This window comes from Oryzias latipes, chromosome 7 (genome assembly GCF_002234675.1).
Source record: "Oryzias latipes chromosome 7, ASM223467v1".
Lineage (NCBI taxonomy): Eukaryota > Metazoa > Chordata > Actinopteri > Beloniformes > Adrianichthyidae > Oryzias > Oryzias latipes.
This window is the reverse complement of record NC_019865.2, coordinates 11,364,508-11,382,567: the sequence shown is the minus strand read 5'-3', so window position 1 is coordinate 11,382,567 and position 18,060 is coordinate 11,364,508. Positions and strand designations below refer to the sequence as shown.

At 40.7% G+C, this 18,060-nt stretch overlaps 3 protein-coding genes across 12 annotated transcripts in view; 1 reads left to right on the top strand and 2 right to left on the bottom strand.

Annotated features, from left to right (window-relative positions):
• The window catches only part of LOC101168288 (sodium channel protein type 8 subunit alpha), a 45,094-nt gene extending 43,470 nt beyond the window's left edge, over positions 1 to 1,624 (bottom strand). For 3 of the 5 annotated variants that reach the window (XM_023956569.1, XM_023956565.1, XM_023956568.1), the window contains exon 1: positions 1,424 to 1,623. The gene's annotated coding sequence lies outside the window, so the exon portion shown is untranslated. Of the gene's footprint in view, positions 1 to 913; positions 1,266 to 1,423 lie in introns of those variants that run through there. The other 2 variants (XM_023956567.1, XM_023956566.1) reach the window with 2 other exon arrangements.
• Positions 1,625 to 2,095: 471 nt separating this feature from the next.
• LOC101163815 (transmembrane protease serine 11D) lies at positions 2,096 to 6,321 on the top strand. Of its 3 annotated transcripts, XM_020704625.1 has the most exons (6): positions 2,114 to 2,241; positions 3,245 to 3,333; positions 4,460 to 4,545; positions 4,637 to 4,737; positions 5,810 to 5,952; positions 6,054 to 6,321. In XM_020704625.1, the coding sequence occupies exons 1-6, from the start codon at positions 2,172 to 2,174 to the stop codon at positions 6,303 to 6,305; spliced, it is 741 nt and encodes a 246-aa protein (XP_020560284.1). In that variant the 5' UTR covers positions 2,114 to 2,171; the 3' UTR covers positions 6,306 to 6,321. The 3 variants fall into 3 exon arrangements, with proteins under 3 accessions (XP_020560283.1, XP_020560284.1, XP_004070473.3); XM_004070425.4 differs by having other exon boundaries at positions 3,245 to 3,428; positions 4,460 to 4,737; XM_020704624.1 differs by lacking the exon at positions 3,245 to 3,333 and having other exon boundaries at positions 2,096 to 2,241; positions 4,460 to 4,737.
• An 803-nt stretch (positions 6,322 to 7,124) lies between these two features.
• Positions 7,125 to 18,060, bottom strand: part of LOC101163572 (disco-interacting protein 2 homolog B-A) — a 47,980-nt gene continuing 37,044 nt past the window's right edge. For 2 of the 4 annotated variants that reach the window (XM_020704621.2, XM_020704622.2), the window contains 15 exons: positions 17,558 to 17,581; positions 16,434 to 16,514; positions 16,192 to 16,315; positions 15,932 to 16,053; positions 15,523 to 15,634; positions 15,055 to 15,164; positions 13,972 to 14,102; positions 13,716 to 13,884; positions 13,186 to 13,356; positions 12,978 to 13,039; positions 12,794 to 12,851; positions 12,641 to 12,715; positions 12,270 to 12,444; positions 11,155 to 11,278; positions 7,125 to 11,078 (listed from right to left, as the gene is read on the bottom strand). In XM_020704621.2, coding sequence (XP_020560280.1) covers positions 10,826 to 11,078; positions 11,155 to 11,278; positions 12,270 to 12,444; positions 12,641 to 12,715; positions 12,794 to 12,851; positions 12,978 to 13,039; positions 13,186 to 13,356; positions 13,716 to 13,884; positions 13,972 to 14,102; positions 15,055 to 15,164; positions 15,523 to 15,634; positions 15,932 to 16,053; positions 16,192 to 16,315; positions 16,434 to 16,514; positions 17,558 to 17,581 — 1,791 coding nt within the window. In that variant the 3' untranslated portion in view covers positions 7,125 to 10,825. The remainder of the gene's footprint in view (positions 11,079 to 11,154; positions 11,279 to 12,269; positions 12,445 to 12,640; positions 12,716 to 12,793; positions 12,852 to 12,977; positions 13,040 to 13,185; positions 13,357 to 13,715; positions 13,885 to 13,971; positions 14,103 to 15,054; positions 15,165 to 15,522; positions 15,635 to 15,931; positions 16,054 to 16,191; positions 16,316 to 16,433; positions 16,515 to 17,557; positions 17,582 to 18,060) is intronic. The other 2 variants (XM_011477045.3, XM_004070424.4) reach the window with 1 other exon arrangement.

The following is an 18,060-nucleotide window of genomic DNA, read 5'->3' as shown; positions in this document are numbered from 1 at the left end:
CGTGTGTGCACGAACGCACGCGCAAACACTCCCAAACACGCGCAGAAAACATGCCCTCTGCGAGCCAGGACGCGCGCTTTAAAATGGACACAGGAACCTTCTGCTGCACTGCTGACGCTGTCCGCTTCAGCACCGCGCAGAGCACGTGCGTGCCCGCGTGAATGCGTGCGCACAGGGGGAGAAATCCAAAGCACTTTCTCCTTAGAAAAGTAGTCATGCTTAGGCTTGGCGCCGAACGGTATAGAGTTCAGGCCATCCGTTTATATTTCAAACCCTAATCGTGATTACAGCAGTCATCATGCAGTGTCTCTTCTGCAGGATGGATCTAAGTTTCATTCGGATCAAACCAATCAGGTTTACACTGTGGTAAACATGCAAACACATTTAGGGAGGGAAAAGATGACAGCGACAGTGGGGTTTATGTGTCCCATGATTAAAGCCCATGAAAGGAAAACGAAACGTCCTGTTCCGCCTTCCTTGGTGAGGATCTGTTGGTTATGCTGCGCAGAGAAGTGGCCTGTTCCAACCAATTTGGCCAAAGCATCACTGCTGCAGTGGGTGGTTCACTCCATGGTGAAAATGTTTACGCTTTCAACAGAGATTTATCGACGTTTTATGGTCAACATCGACTATTCTCAATAGTAAGTGCTATATGGGGATTTTTTTCCCCCCTGTAAATTCCGGTGCGTCTTTGCTCGTGCGGGATCTGCACCACACCCGTGAAGAAGCCATGAACGCAGGCAAATCAATGTGTGTGCAAAAATACAAGCCCGGCTATGAATCTATGTAGCACAGGTTAATATAGATGTTTTTTTTTAAATTAGCACATGCAGCCGCAACAACTAGGAGGATTGATGGCGCTGTCAAGATCACCTGGAGGAAAGCAAATGTGATGAAGATCATGGATACTCACACGGCGTCAGCCCATTTATGAAGCCTTGCGTTTGCACTTCATTATTCCCGAATAAAATCCAACCAAAAAAATCAAACTGATGATAAACCAGTCGAGTTTTTTTTGCGGGGGGAGGTAGGTAGGTGGGTGGGTGGGGGCGAGTTCCAGGTCTGGAACAGACAGACGTCGGCGCACTGCCTGGACCCTTTAATGTTGCGTTTTACTCCCCAATCTAAGCTCGCGGGACTCAAAGCCTCCCGATCATAAAATCCTTGCACTCGACATAAACGGGTTGGTAAATTAAGAATCCACCCCCCCACGGGCAATTCCGTTCAGGAGATGCTCGGGGAGCGCAGACACCCGGTGCAATCCCGCTCAAGGAAAATGAGAGAAAAGAGAGAGAGGGGAGGGGGGGCAGTTCTGCGACATTTAGGCTACACAAAATCCCGGCTAAACACCCCCCACCCCCACTACCGACCACTGGCGTACCCTCGCGCTTTCCACAAACGTCTAGAAATGAAGGGTACTCACTTTGTTGGTCTTACAGTAATTCCTGGGGGCAGTCATAGGACTGCAGATGTGGAGAAGATTGGGGAGAAACTGCGGTTGTCGCCATATTGTTGCTGCTGTCTTCCCCTTCAGTGCGCGCAGCTTCCCTGCATAATTGATGACTCTCGGCAGAATCAATGTGAGGGAGTGTCTGCAAGTGGGTTTTTTTCGTGAATTAGAAAAAAATGAAATCGGCCTGAAAGCAAAACGAGTTCCTCCAGGACGGGGCTCGGGATATAAGATCAAAAAGAGAGAGAGAGAGAGAGAGGGGGGGGGGGGGGTCCCCAATAAACGCGTTCTGGCCGCGTTTAGTTTAGTGACCGGATCTAACGGGAGCCAGTGGTTTACCAGAAAACAGCTAACATAGGCAACAAAAAATATATAATAATAATACATGTATACAAACAACAAATTATGGCAAATTATGTAAAAACAACAGCGGGTATCAAGTCGACAAAATAGGAGGATGCAATTCAAGAAAACCTTTTTTAAAATCCACAAAACTTCATAAATTAACCGATAAATTTGGATTAATTGACAAAATGTTGTTTTTAGTCTATATACCAACTAAAATGTCGACGTAATTACTTTTTCATCGATTATTTTTAAGGGGAATAATATTCGTTAGCTATTTTAAACTCGGCGGAAAAAAACTAGCTTGACCTGCGAATGACGTCACTAGCCGGAAGTTTTGTTTGTTTTAAACGTGTTCAAAAAAGTTTCAAAGTAAATGGAGTTCAACGCTGTCGTGATGTTTCTGAGCGTGTGGTGTGTTACTGCGCCAGCCTCTACACAACACAGTAAGTGTCTCAGTGGACGGGGGGCAACAGTTGCTGTACATTAATGATTATTAAGTTATTTTTCTACTTTCATATTTGACAGTAACCCCTTAGAAATAGAACACTAACGGTCTGTTAATATAAACAATACTTTGCCATTGAACTTTATGGACATTTGCTTAACATTTTTTGAGTTTTTATCTTAAATAATTTCTAATATTGGATTCGATTGGATCATAATTGATATTGGAATTGGTTTATTTCAAGTTATCCAAACAAAAGTAAAACTAAAGAAGACAAACAGAAAAATATATCTAAAAATTAGGATGAAGAGAAGAGTCGGGAATTGATTGATTGGAAAATATTTATCATCCTACACATACATTCACATACACATTAATATAAATTAATTCTAATTTCCCTTAACCATAAATAGACAATTCATTGAGTTTATGACACATTTAAACCATGAAATATTAAGTTTGTCAGTTGTTTTTATGTGTATATGCATATTTTATGTGTATTAGCACAACAAGAACATGTGTGTGTGTTTTCTTTCAAAAGTACAATTGTTATTTAAGTATACAGAAGTTTGCCTATTAATTTGGGCTACATATTGAAAGTATTTTTTAAATTACTTTAAATAATAACAAAGTGTCCAGGATACACATTTGAATTGATACGCCATCCTATGATTGTTATTTCATTTTAGAACCCTAATAAAGAAAAGCAACTAAATGTTTGTGCACCTCATTTGGTAATTTGAGAATGTTTTGATAGAAAATTATTCTTCTGACATTTGCAACTGACAAAAAAACGCGTTTAAACTTATTGGGTTGTTTTCTGTTTTCTGTTTTGATTCCATGAAAAAACTTTATAGTAAAAAATCTACACTAAATCTAAACAAAAAACAAATGACAGAATGACACCAATTAAAGGTTAAGTTTAAATTAAGGTGTAAATCTTTAGCCGCCACTTCAAAATTCCTACAAAAAGCCTGACATGTTTGTTTGCTCCTGTCCAGGTTGTGGACAGCGACCCCTTGTCGGACCCCCTGGCATGTCCCGCATAGTGGGTGGTCGAGAGGCTGTAGAGGGGGCATGGCCTTGGCAGGTCAGCATCCAGATAAATTCAAAGCATCACTGCGGCGGAACAATCCTTGACTCCCACTGGGTGCTCACAGCGTCACATTGCTTCAGCAAATACCTGTAAGAATAAGAAGCCCACCTGCCTCTCGTACTCGCAAATAGCAATTTTGTGCATGTCACTTTTTTCAGTACACAATTTTTGACAAACTAGAAAAAAGACAGCAGCAGAACTTGTGCAGTCAGCTCATCTAAAGTGTGCGCGAGCATCTGTGCAGTCAGAATTATAACCAGATTTAACTTTTAAATTCAGATTTTGTGTTTCACATACATGTAAATATAGTAAAATATATAGTAAAAAGACCCAATCCGGTCATCTTTTGATCTATTTTAAAAGCATTTCGAGTTGTCTTTTAATTATGATTGTGCTGTTTATAGGTAAAATTAAAAAATTAAAAAAAATAATTTTCTAGGACATAATTTCTGCAGAATGGCAGAAGTTCATTAGAAATTTCCCTCCGAGTTGTGGGCAGGTTCGTTGTGTTCAGTAAGTTTACGTCCATTTCCCATCATCCCTTTATTTACCCTCTCTCCCATTGGCTTGCAGCCCCCCATACTGTACCTCAACCTAACACTACCATTACAAAAAATGGCAAACAATATCAGAGCTATCCAGCCGTACATTCTAAGCCAGATACCAGTTTGGACGAGGAAAACAAGACATGTAGATCTAGTCGTCTGCAAGTGGATGCATCAGAATGGAGCTCCTGATTCACAACAATTTGAACAAAGAATTACTCAGAAACTCGACTTTGAGCTATATTTTCTTTCTATATTTTCTCCATTATGAGAAAAATGCTACAAGAACATGTTTAAAACACAATAAACACAATTTCTTTTTATAAAAGTTTGCCTTTTATCCCAAAAAAGTGTAAAAGTGTACATGTGCAAAGTGAAGATAGTCTGTATGAGTCGTTTAGAGTAGTGCAGTTTTCTGTTCAGAAACAGCTGAGGTAAAATGGCGTGTTGTGATGAGGTAAGGATGTTGCAAATTGTGGGGCATCTGGATTGAAATCTCTCAGATGTGAGGTTTGTTTAGGTTTTCTGGGTAAGTGGAGAGAAAGCCAGAATTCAACGGACTCTTCTGTGTTCAGACAGATCTTCAGAAGTCATGTTCGTGTGGTGGCAGGACTACGTGTGTGGTCAGATCCAGGAGCTCATTCTCAGATCCGCTACATCAGTGAGATGAAAATGCACGAGGACTATGATGACTTCACATCTGACAGCGATATTATGCTGCTTCGTCTCCGCTCTCCCTTCAACTTTACCAGCCACGTCCAGCCCGCCTGCACTCCTTACAGTGTGACCCATGAGTTCGTCCTCAACTTCACCCACTGCTTCATTACTGGGTGGGGGAGCTCTTACTACAAAGGTTGGTGCAAGTGACCACTGATTCTGCTGTATCTCATGCATACGGATAGAGGAATCACAACTTTGTGACCCCAGCAATCATTTTAAAGGGACAGCCAAGGCAGGAAGGGTTAAGGGCTATACCATGTATTTACTGGGAAAACATTTAGCAGAAATATGAAGAGAAAAAAGTATTTTATGAAGCCTTAATCACTGTTAAATTATTGATATCCTATTTTTTTCCCAAGTAAAATATCAGTTAAAGTGTTTTTCTTCCAGATACAGAGCATCTGGCCCAAACATGATTTATTCATGACGCAATAACATAGAAAGGCTGTCATCTTGATGGTTCATTTTAGAAGGACAACCCCTGTTAGTAATTCATGACTTTTACCAACAGTTTTAGTCATGTAGAAATCCATCACAGCAAGGACTGCCTGCCTGGCTAGTCGTTCTGACACATGAGATTGATTTAGAATAAATTAAGTCAAATATTTAAAACATGTATAAAATGAAGTGTCTTAAATGAAAAGTAATTAATCATAATCACTCAGTTATTGATTCCTCTCTGTTTACACCCCCTTACGCTAGTTTACAGCCCCCCACACAATCCCAATCTAACATTAGCAGTACAACAAAAATGGCGAGCAATATTGAAGCTATCCAGCGCAGTTTAGAGCCATTTTTCCATCAGCTCTTATTGCTTGCCATTTTTGTTGCACTAATAATGTTCGCTAGGGTGTGTGGGGCTGTAAGCCAGTGGGAGAACATAAACAGACAGCTCTCAGCAATAAAGAAGGAAAGAGGGGCGGGGTTGATCCATGCTTACAGTCCTGCCCACAACTCAGAGACATATTTCTACCACTACTGCCGCTCTGCAGAAACTATCTCCTAAAAAACCATAGGTATATAAAATTTCGTCTCAAAACTGCATAATCATACTTAAAACCACTGGAACACTTTTAAAACTGATCAAAAGATTAGCTAAATGGGTCTTTAAGCACAATTTGAGCAGTCCTGTAAGGTTTTTTTCTGTGTTTCATAAAGCTTCGGAAGTCAAACTAATTGATCAGAGCTCTTGTTTCTGGACTCAGGCAGACTGATGAACAATCTGCAGGAGGCTGAGGTGGAGCTTATTGAACGACGAAGGTGCAACCAGTTCACATGGTATGACGGCTTCATTACTGAAAACATGCTCTGTGCGGGCCTGGAAAGTGGAGCCGCAGATTCCTGCCAGGTACACACATCCTTTTCCGTTTTTTTGGGGTTTTGAGAAAGCCTTTTACACCTGCACCGTTTAATGCCAGTAACAGGCTGCTGATGCTTGTGCCTGTTCAGGGTGACAGTGGAGGAGCCCTGCAGTGTTACAGTGAGAGTGATGACAGGTTTTATGTGGTGGGAGTGACAAGTTTTGGAGAGGAGTGTGGACTTCCTCGCAGACCTGGGGTGTACTCGCGAATCAGCAGGTTTGCGGACTGGCTCAAGGCGGTTCAGGCACAGGCAGCTGCTGCAACTGCACACAGACTGAGAGTAGCACTGATCTCACCTCTGCTGAGCACAGTTCTGATGCTGCTTTCAAATCAGCAATAAAGAACTGAAGACCAGATGGTTGAACGCTGTTGTTTTCCACACAACCATACATTTATAGTTTATGCAAATGTCTATTCTTTGATCACGTATGTGAAGATTCACAGTCTACCAGGTCATGCTATGACAGGACTCTTTTCTTCAGAGGTCATAGACTTTAAGGCCCTACTCCAATCATATTTACATCTATTCTAAAAGCAATCCCCAGTGGTCTTTTAACAAGGATTATACCATTTTTAGCCAAAATTTAAAAAAGAAAACTGTCATTTTCTAGGAAATAGTTTCTGCAGAGCGCCAGAAGTTCACCTTTGAGTTGTGGGCGGGACTGTTGGCGTAGCCTGCCCATACTTCTAGACATTCATTTGTTTAAACTTTCTCCAGCTAGCCTACAGGCCTTCCCAACCTCTTAAACTTAAAAGTTGAAGTATTATTCTTAACCTATGCTTTCAATGAGAACAGTAGAAAAGAAAGCTGGGGTTATTTTGTCAGCAAAAGTAAACAAATGGTTGTATCCACCATGTTCTTTGCAACAATAAATGTTTTTAAAGAAAGCACAGTAATTATTCACTGATGTGAGAAATAGCCTCTTTGTGTGTGTGTGTGTGTGTGTGTGTGTGTGTGTTTTAGTGGTATAGTCCATGTGAGATCTTTATGTTGTGATGAGTAACTACTTTTTCAGTTTTTCAAACAATCGGTGTCAAAGAAGAAACTGATCTGTGACACTACCAAAATGATGTTGCATTTTTTTGGAGATGAAGTTCAAACACTGCCCCCTGGTGGAAAGAGGCATCAGGTTCAGAGGAAGAAAAGAAAAAGCAGAAATTCTGACAAAGGATTTCTTTTTATTTGACATAACATTTGACATTAGTTGACACATCCAATGACAGTGTGACAGTGTTGTCGTCAAGACAGGATATCGCACCATTGTCGAGTCCAGAGTGACTTTGTTGCAGTTTGGAGATGCATAGCGAACAGACAGTTGCAGAGGTATAAACTGTGGCCCTTGAGTTATTGTGTCTGTGAGAAAGCTTCCTTCGTCATTACCTCACATTTACGGGTATTTTTGTGCTTAGAAAACAGCAGAGGTTTGAAGGTTTCTCACATCACAAGTTCAAAACTGAAGTTAAAGGTAGGATATGTTTGGTTGTCACGGTTTCCTGCTCAAGAGACTTTTTACCATATAAGGCTGATTAGGAGTTATTTAAGATTCAAGGGGATGAGAATCGAGGAAAAGAATTCTTTTCACACAAAACAAAAGCCATCCAGGAAGAAACCTTTTCTGTAGATGACATTGGAGGACAAAATCTGTCAACAGTCCATTATTGAATAGCACCAATGTCTGTTAAAAAAGGCTCAAAAGCCAAGATGAAATTAGAAAACTTTATTAAAAGTGAAGTGAAACGGTAGCGACAAAGCAATTACCACACGGCTAACTTACTGGCTCGCATACAAGTCCTCAGTGTTTTCCACTGAACGACAAACGGCTTCCAAATGAAGCCAGCCGTTTGCCAGAGTTGTGCAGCTCCAAATGCAAATTACATCAGGAAAATATTGATGAGAATCCTATAAAATATATTAAATACTAATCCTGCATGGGGAGAATACAATACAGTGGAGGCGACATAAAAAACGGGAAGTAATACAAAAAGAAAAAAGGGTCTTGATATTTTCTGGTTCTTACAAAACACAAAGCTCGTTTCACCATAAAAAGCCAAATGTCTGTCAAACTGAGAGCCTGCATGCCCACATGTATTCCCTTATGGACACACACATACATAAAATGATTTGGAGAAAGTGCAAATTGATTTTGCCCCACTAACCTCTTTAGCAAAAGGATGCGGAAAATAAACATGCAAAAAAATTGTGTCAAGTATGAAAAATCTGTCAAGTTTTTATCTATAGACTCCATTTCCATGTACAGTCACACTAGTAATACAGTATTTACATTGTTTTACCCTCATTTCTTTTATTGTACTGCCTTTTCAAGTGGATTTGAGTTTTTTTTCTACTTCACAGGTTTCTCATCGATTGTTCCTCGTGTATCTTTTTGTTTTCAGTGTTAGATATCCAGAAGGACACGGAAAATGTTCAAATCAAAAACATGAGACAACTTAAAACTTAAACGTAAGACACATTTTGAATCTTAGGTTTAAAGTTGAGTTTGAACTTTGTGTTTAATTTCTCAAACATTCAAAGTGAAGAGTTTGAAATGGCAATATAAGTTCCACAAGTTAAATAAGGCAAAGTTCTCTCCTCACTTATTTAATTTCTTTTTTTTTTTTTTTAATCAACAGATCATAACCATGAATGTCTTCAAGGTGAAAGGCACTGACCTGCCTTCTTTTGATACGAGTACTGCAAAGTTATGAAACTTAACAATAGAAACTCTGTACAGTCTGAAATCTAGCAGGTTTTTTTTTTTGAAGATGGTCAATCATAAAGAAACTTCAGGTCCACATACTTCTACTTTGTCCTTTGAAGATATTCACAGATTTATGCTGAATTTGTGCTAACCTTTATGTTCACGAACATCAACATGGAATGCCAGCGGCGCTGACAGGTTGTGCCTCTCATAAAAGTCCGATGCAGTTACAGAGGTGTGCATAGGATCTGCAGGAGAAGAAACGCCTACGAAATGTTTCTCATAACCAACAAGGATGGTTTACTGACACACAGTGCCGCTTTGAATGCGTCTCCAGAAATGTAGGGCCGTTTACGTTGATCCATCTGAATGTTAAAACGGGGAAAATTACGTGATCATGATGCTTGTTTTTGACATCTAAAACAAGGAACAGTCCAGCTGCAAACTGTTTGCACTTTCAAGGTTTATGATCTCTAACAAGCAACTATGTGTTTTCAGAATGATGGTCACACAGAGACTAATCTGACACTGGAATATGACGAAAACAGATTTTCTTTGGTCCTCTTTACACCTGATATTAACATGCATCTTCAGTGATTCCAATGTTACCGTGCAGTTCAGGTCTGCAGATAGGATCCCATCAAAATGTGAATGAGGTGGAGTTAGCAGATGCTGGATGACTCATTTACATAAAACCTAACGCTCTCTAAGAACTAATGCTGTAAACACAATAAAACTAAAACTTTGAGTTTTAGTCCCCCCAAAACAAGCTGCTGGTTCTTAAATCTTCTCTTACAGCAGTTTTTTTTTTCTACACAATAAATACTTTACCTGGTGAATTGATGGGGTTTCTTACTTATCTGCTGCCTAATAAATAATGCAGTAGAGCCTCACGCAGAGGACTTAAATTAGACATGTAACTATTAGAAACCATAGTATCACATTTTAGGGATTTATCAAAAGAAGTGTGCAAACCCACTGATGCAGACATGTTTGTTGAATTGGTGTGCATAAAGTTTTTCTCTTTGAATAGAATCACAGAGGAGCATGTTGATGTCCAGGTGTAACCAGAGGCTTTAACCAGCTGGGTTGATTAGAACATTTTTAAAAATTAAAACGTAGAAACTTGCAAAATGTCCATTAAAAAGAAAAACTGCCCTAATTACCATCGTCCAGGTGGGTCAAATTACACCAGGTATTCATTTCTGACTAGCCAACAGCTGATCCAGTGCTGCAACCAATTCATACTGATGTTTTTTCCCCATTTGTTTCTTCTTATTAGCTTACTAGTAGAAATCAATTGCACTCTCAATTAGTAACATGCACACCTGCAGATCCTCGTATGATAAAGTTATTATCACTACCACAATCATACATTCTAACTAACTCAGCAACTTCTATTTGCACCAAAAACAAGGAATCCGTTTTGTCTTTACTCTCTAGGTTTGGATGTGCTTGAGTCCCACAGCAAGTAAGGATTATTTTTTTTAAGATTGTTTCTCAAAAGTGTGAATGTTGACACCAAGTCTTCTGACAATTACAGTATCTGACTGGAGGTGAGAACCACTGTGCACCTGGTAGGAAGATAAAGTCAGGACCGCCACTGTGGGCCTGTGGTCGCTGGTGGCACTTTAATACTGATGTGGATTTCCTTTTGTGAAAGCAGCAGAGGAGGTGGGAGGGATGAGAGGGGCAGAGGGTGGAATCGGATGGACGAGGGCATTAAGTGCAAGGGAAGCAAGAAGTTCCAGTGCGCAACCCTGCCCTTCAGAACTGAAATGAAACTAAAAACACTAAGTTATTGGGGTCAGGATGAAGAAAAGGGGATTTAGGGGGGGTTTCCTTTTGGAAAAACAAGTCTTTAAAAACATGCTCAGGACAGCTGATGTAGAAGTGGAATGGATTTCTTCAACTTGCAGGTTTTGTCTAATCTCAAGCCGTTATAGAGCCTGGAGTGCAGCAATCGAGTGGGTGGAAGCAAAGAAGGAACAATTTTTGAGAGGGAAGCATGTCGTGAAAGTCCTCACATTCCAACGCGGTGTGGTCTCACCGTGTGTTGGAGGCGTAACATCAGCGGTGTGACTCTTCAGACCCCCGTGCCTCTCCCCTCGTCTGTTTTCAGAGCTCGGCTCAGCTTTCTGCATCAGTTTCTGAAATGTGTTCACATGTTGTAGGCCACGTAAATGGGGTCCAGTTGGTCCGCCAGGAAGGAGTCTCGCAGGTGCATTCTCTGCTTCTCCCCCCTGGAGTTGATGGGGATCACACCGGGGTCCACGATGACCACCACCCCCACAATGAGATGGTGCTCCTCCAGGACCACGTTGGTTACAAGCGGCACCAGGTCCAACGCTTCCTGCTCTGACCCACTCAGCTCTGCCACCACCACCAGCAGGTTGGTCCATGTAAACACAGCACTGCAGGGAAGAAGTGTCTGGTCAGGCTCACTGTTTGAATGAAGTGAGAGAGAGAGAAAAAGGAGAAGACTCTGACCTCTCAGCAATGCTGCGGTGGGCTCGGGACACAGAAGTCTCAATATCAATGGGGTGGTAACGCAAACCCCTCAACTCCAACGTTTCATCCAGAGAGCCCACCACAAACAAGGCATCATGGCGATCTGGAGCAGGAGAGAGAACAGGTTTTACTACAGTGAGGAGAGTAGTGAAAATTTACATAACTACTGATCCCATTAAAAGGCTGCTCTTTACACCTTTATGTTCATTTTATAGGAAAAAGCAAGGGAAGAAAGATCAGCTGTTTTTATTCCCATTTCATAAAATTTAGGGAAGAAAATTCATGGAATCATATTAGCATACAAGACAGCTTCTACCCCCTTTTAGCATCATGCTTCCCCTGCACTACTGCACCTGAACCCAGTTATTTACATCAAACCTACTATATTAAAGTTCCACTCCAATCGTCTTTGTAAAAAGTGTTCCCAGTGGTCTTTTAATTATGATGATGCCATTTTTAGCCAAAATCCAAAAGCCTGTGTCGTTTTCTAGGACACACTTTCTGCAGAGCTGCAACAATTTATTAGAAATTTAACTTTAATTGTAAGCAGAACTGTTGGCCATGAGTAAGTCCTTCCACACTTCCCATCATTCATCTGTTTACGTGCTCCCCCGCTAGCTTACAGCCCCTCACACCTCAAGATAACATTACCAGTGTAACAGAAATGGCGACACTGCAGCTATCCAGCCGTACAGTTTTGAGCCAGATGTCAGCTCAGACAAGGAAAACAAAGACGTACATGGATCTATTTGTCTGCAAGAGAATCATCCATCAGAATGGAGCAGAGCAGAGAGCTTGTGGGCCGCCGACTGGAACTTTTACGACACATTTACAAGCTTTTGCCAACAGCCTATTCTCATGTGTTCTGATTCACAGGGATTTGACCGAAGAAATACTCAGAACTGCAATTTTAAGCTTAATTTTCATTTTATATATGTATATGTGTGTCCTCCGTCCTTAGAACAATACCACAAGAACATATTGAAAAACAAAGTTTTCATCAGAGTGGGTTCTTCATATTTATGAATTTGCTTATTTAATAAAGTTTTGATTAGTTGCAGTTTGAGCTCAGCATCCACTGAGCATGCTCCTACCTCCACTTGCATCCAGCAGCTCCGTTCTCTTGATGAAGCCCAGATACCCGGTTCTGGCCCACAGAGTCTGGGGATCTCCAAAGCTGAGTTTGGTATTGAAGTGGTCCGCCTGCAGGCTCTCCTCCCCATAGATGGTGTAGTAGCCGCTGGCGTTGTGAGGGGAGTTCACCCAGATCTGAATGAAAACGCAATTGAATGTTTTTCAAAATCTCATTTCCTTTTCTTAGACCAATGAAGAAAAGGAGAAAATGACAAAAGTTTTTAAATAAACAGAAATAATAAGAACTTTCCGGATTTAGCCTCAACTGGTAAAAGGAAGGGCATAAAGCTAACTCTGAACAGTAACAGCGTGATCCGGTGTCTCCACTCACCTCCCCCAGGTGTGAATCTCCCAGTGGACCTTTGGTTTCTGGGTTGACTATGATGACCCTGACTCCAGGCAGAATCTAAGAGAACAAAATCGGATGAGATCTTATTCTAAAGTTCAACCCAAACACTTTAACAAATTACAAAGTGATTCTTACAGTGCCTGACTCCATAAGTGGAATACTCTGTGGTGCCCCCCTTTCCACTAGCCTCACCCTGAGGGAAGACAAACACAACATATTGCTATCAAGGCGACCAGTTTGATCTGAGTGAAGAATATTTTTCTTTTGACCAGTCAAACCATGTAACAAGCACCTGTGCTCGTTCAGCTTTTGTTCATACCTGTCATGACGCAAGGACTTCATATCCACATAGACAGTGGAGGGGTCCGGTCCAGCTGTGCCCTGGAAGACCAGACAGGAAACATTAGAATGAAAAAGTAACTTAGAGCTGCTCCACTAATTTTGAACCTTAACAGGTTTCAGTTAAAGCATTTGTGTGGAAACAAAGCAAACACTTGGGTGACGGTTCACCGCCGTCTTAAACTAACCTGCAGGCAGATGGCCAGGTTGACCCTGGAGCCGAAGGCGGTGCTGACCGCCCGCGGCGACAAGCCGAGATCTTTAAAGAGTTTGGAGAAAGACTGAGAAAGAGCCAGGCGAGGTCGCTCCTCTGCGATGACCACGCAGCTCCGTACGCAGGACAGATTCAGACCTCGTGTCTGCAGACAAACAGCCAACTATTTGGTGAAACTGGACCTCACAGGAGAATTAAAGGACCTGGCTAAATGCACATTTTGATTCAAAATGCTTTATACCCATTCATTAATTACACTTAATATGGGCTGATGTTTTTTTAATGTTGTTTGAGTTTAATGTTTAAGGTTCTGAGGAAAAAAGCCAATGTCTTAAATGATTTTACCACATAATCTTACTTAAAGAATCCTTGGCAAAGCATCAAACAGGTTCTCATTATTCATGTTTTAATAAGTCTTTTGAAAAACAAAATCCCAAAGCAGCTTCTGAAGCTAATTTTAGACAGAGAACCACATGTGGCAGACTGTGTAAGAGCAACTCTGACCTTGAGCATCTCCGTCTGGGTACCCAGGCCTTTAGTGCAGAGCTCCATGACCGAATAGGAGCAGAAGGTGTCTCTGATCTTGTACTGACTGAGCGTGCTCAACCACACCGCCAGCGAGCTCTCCAGCTCCATGGGAGGAATAAGGATGGACTGGTGACCTGAGTAGACACTGAACACAAACAGAAACACCCACAAATATTTACAGGAGCCACAAGTTATAAGGAAAACTCTTTTTATTTTTTTTGTGATGAGCTACCTAGAGAGGCACCACAGGACAAAGCCCAGGCCACAGTAGGGGTCCAAGCAGATGGCTATTTGACGTGATGAGTAAAGCTCACACTGCAGCTTAATGGAGCGGCAGAGAGTGCTGACGGCTGCATGAGACATCTGAAGAGAACACAAAGCACGACAAGAATGAGCTGTTTAACCCTTTTTAAGTACAGATGACTAAATCTCTTTGGCTACACCACCCTCTCTCTCTCTTGTTGTAAATAAATATTTAGGCCATCTGACAAACAGCTAGAAGGTAAGATTTGGGTCCGGCAACAGGATAGTGACCTAAGCAAATCCAATGGCTAAAAAGTAAAGGGACAATGGTTTAAAAATGACCCGTTCAAAAAAAAATTTAAAAAAATAAGCCTTTCATACATAAAGAAATAATCTTGCTTTTGCCTGGTTTTCACATTTTATCTGCCCAGAACACTCAATAAAACATTCAAATTCTAACAAAAATGACCTCCATTAATATAACAAACTTAAATATGTTTTTGTTTCGGAAAAAGGCCTTTTGAGTTACATATTAAAGTGGGCAGCTGTTTTTGACTGTTTTGGTCATTTTTGAGCCTTGGAAGCAAGAAAAAAAATGTTTTTAATCAGAATTAGGAAATTAGGAACCCCATAAATTTATTTATTACAAAGACGTACTTTAAAATTGACAGTTTGCATTTTGAGTTTTACAAAATAACAGGCAAATATTTGTTGAGATTTATTTTTTATCAGCTAATTCCAGAAATCTCTTATCGTTGGAAAAATTTCATTTTAACTTTTGTCAAAATAGTTGGATGGAATTAATACACACAGTAACACACACAAAACTGTTTAAAAAGGTTTTGGCAATGTGCAAAAAAAAAAGTCAACTGTTAAAAAAACAAATTTAAATACTAAACCGTAGATGAACTGTACGGCAGCAGGGGCCTTTTTAAAAGACGTCATTCAATATGAAAGATTTCCCTTTAACTGCCTGATTTAGCCAAAATAAAAAACCTGTGTCATCAACTCTGAGTTTGATATTTTAAGGAGTTCTGGGTAAACAATGGGATACGCTAGCTTCATAATTTACCTTGACTCCAGTCAGCATCCCTGTAGTGGAAACGCTGAAATCCAAGTAGGCCAGCATCTCTGCTGTGGGGGGTTTGTAGATTTGCGGGGGCCTTTTCCTGGGGAGATCATCTGGGAAAACAGTCAAGAACAATCTTCTTAAAACAATTATAATCCAATAACTTCCTTTCAGGAGGATTTTGAACTTAGTGACTGTGATGGGAAGGATGACCAAAACTAAAACACTATAATAAAATCATAAACCCCACCATCACATTATTTACTAATAGATACGTGTTCTTATCTATTCACTAATAGATAAGTGTTGCTTTCTTACTTTCTAAAAGACCTGAGACACCTAGTGGCCCAAAACATAAACTTTTCAGAGGTAAACTGGCTGATATTTAGATTTAGATTCTTCGGAACAAGAATGTATTTGACAGTTCACTTCTTACAAAGAACTTGCCTAGTTTTCTAAAAGCAGCGGTACCTGTGTCTATGATTGTTGGCCACGTCTTGACGTTGACGCTGGCAGCTGCCTCTCTGGACCTGAGGATCCTCATGAGAGGCTGAGTAGTGAGGATGCAGGCTGCTTTACTCACCTGCAACACAAATATCTTCTTAACAACCATGCACTGACTTGGCAGGTATTACCACAAACTACCTTCAATAGCTTAACAGTGAGCCAACATTAAAAAGCTATATATGACATAAGACGAGGTAATTAGATTGAATTCATTTTAAATGAATTCTCGGTTGGGCTCTCGGAAAAATCGGATCCATCAGCCAGCTAGCTATGATGACGAAAAACCTTGGTTTAAAGCACTGTAGAGGAATTTATGTGATACTTTTAGATCACACAAATACTTTTACTTTCTTTCTATGCATGGTGAACTCACATCGATGATCATTCGAACAGTGGGAAGAGTAGCAGCCAGATTCTGAGGGTGGGGCGGCCTCACTGTCACAGGGATGACCCCAGCATAGAGGCAGCCATAGAAGGCAGCTATCAGGTCAATACCTGAGGTTAGAAGACACACACAAAAAAAACATTAGAAATATAAAATATATAACATAAAATGAACATTATTTAGCAAATTCTTCTCTTTTTAATAGAAATAAATGAGAAAAATATAGTTTAGCAAATGTGTGCGCTTACCTGGGGGATAAAGCAGCACCACGTTGTCTCCTGTGTTAAGACCTCCTCTTTCCATCAGGGTTGCTGTGATTTTCTCAGCTCTCTTGTGAAGCTGTGCGCAGGTGGCTGTGCACACTGGCACCCCCTACAGGAAATTAAGTGGAGGTACAGACCAATTTATCCAAAACCAAGTCAGAATTGCAACGGCATTGACTTAGAAACGTTTACAGAATAAAAATGAATCTGAGAGGCTGAGTCTGTACCTTGGCATTAAGCAGCACATAAAGGACATGATCGGGATCAGTTTGGGCTCGCCATTGCAGCGCTTCAGACAGGAACTGGTGCTGAAGAAGCAAAGGAATGAGATGAGTCATAAATATTTAATACATTTTTGATTGAAAGGCTGATTTCTAAACAAGAGTTTGAGTAAAACACTTAAAACAAAAACAGTAAAAAAACATTTTTTATAGAAAACCTCAACTACATTAAATAAACGCCAAAATGACAATTTCAGACAAATAGAGAAAAGGGGAAAAACATTTTACAGCATGTCAAAAATATTCCAGGATGTCTTTCATATCTCACACAAATACATAGAAGATCACAAAAGAGCAGAGAACAGAGAGACCCAGAGAATCAATTCAAGAGTCATGGAGGGATATTTGTAACTGGAAAAAAGGGCATTGAAGCCTCTGTTTAAAGCCAACAAGAGCAAAGAGTCAAGAAAACTTTAGGGAGCTGCAGAATTTATCATTTGATGCATAATACCAAGATTATTTAAATATAAATGCTTCAGAGGAATATAGTTTTGAAGTATAAAATGTATTTGTTTTCTTAAAAAATGGGGGGCAGAAAGTAGAGAAAACAGGACAGAATATGTAAGCCGACAGTTTCTTTACAGGCAGAAAACAGGTGAACATCAGGCAGTAAAGAAAAAGAAAAAGAAAAAGAAAAAGAAAAAGAAAAAGAAAAAGAAGAAGAAGGGATAGATGAAGGAAGAGCAGCCTTGCTGACACATTTGAAAGCACAAGTCAGTTATCCTCCGTTTCTCCCACTCGCTCAGCCAAACATGTGGTGCTCTGAATCAGGGGGGGGGATCACAAAGGTGACACTCTTGACCGCTCATCAAGCCATGCTACAGGAGGAAGAATCACAGCAAAGACAGCAGGCAGAGGTGCACACGAGTAGAAAAATGCTCTTTTTTTCAGTCCTGCCAGTTACGTTTTGCCTAATTTGTCCATCAGGCTTGGTTCATGTGAACAGTACATGTGTGGACCCCTGCTGTCAAAGGAGCCGCCCTCAACAGTCATCTCGCCATACGCTGCAGAAGCACATGTGACCGACGGAAGCGGCATAAGCACAGGTAGGGGCCAAACTTTAGCCTTACCATCATGGTGGGCCACATACAGAGCTAAAGCCCAAATCAAGTAGAACAACAAGAGAGTTTTCAGAAGACATCAGCATGCATGGAAGCTTCACACCATGTCTAACTTAGCAAACACACTCAAAGCATTAAAACTGACCAGTTTATTTAAAGACCCACTCTGATGATGATCCTGTTTTTGGGGTTCTTAACACGTTCTTGTAGCATTTTTAGATAATGGAAGACATATATAAAGAAAATTAAGCTTAAATGGGCATTTCGAAGTATTTCTTTATTCAAATCGTTGTGAGTCAGGAGCGGATGAAAAAAATGCAGTAGGAAAAAGATTGTAGCAGTGACATAGACGCAACAGTCGGCAGACCACAAGCTTTCTGCTCCGCTCCATTCTGATGCATCCAACTGTAGCCGGGTTTCCTTCACACCAACAGTCCCGCCCACAACTCAGAGGGGAATTTCTAATGAACTGCTGCTCTGCAGAAACAATGTCCTTTTTGGTTTGCCTAAAA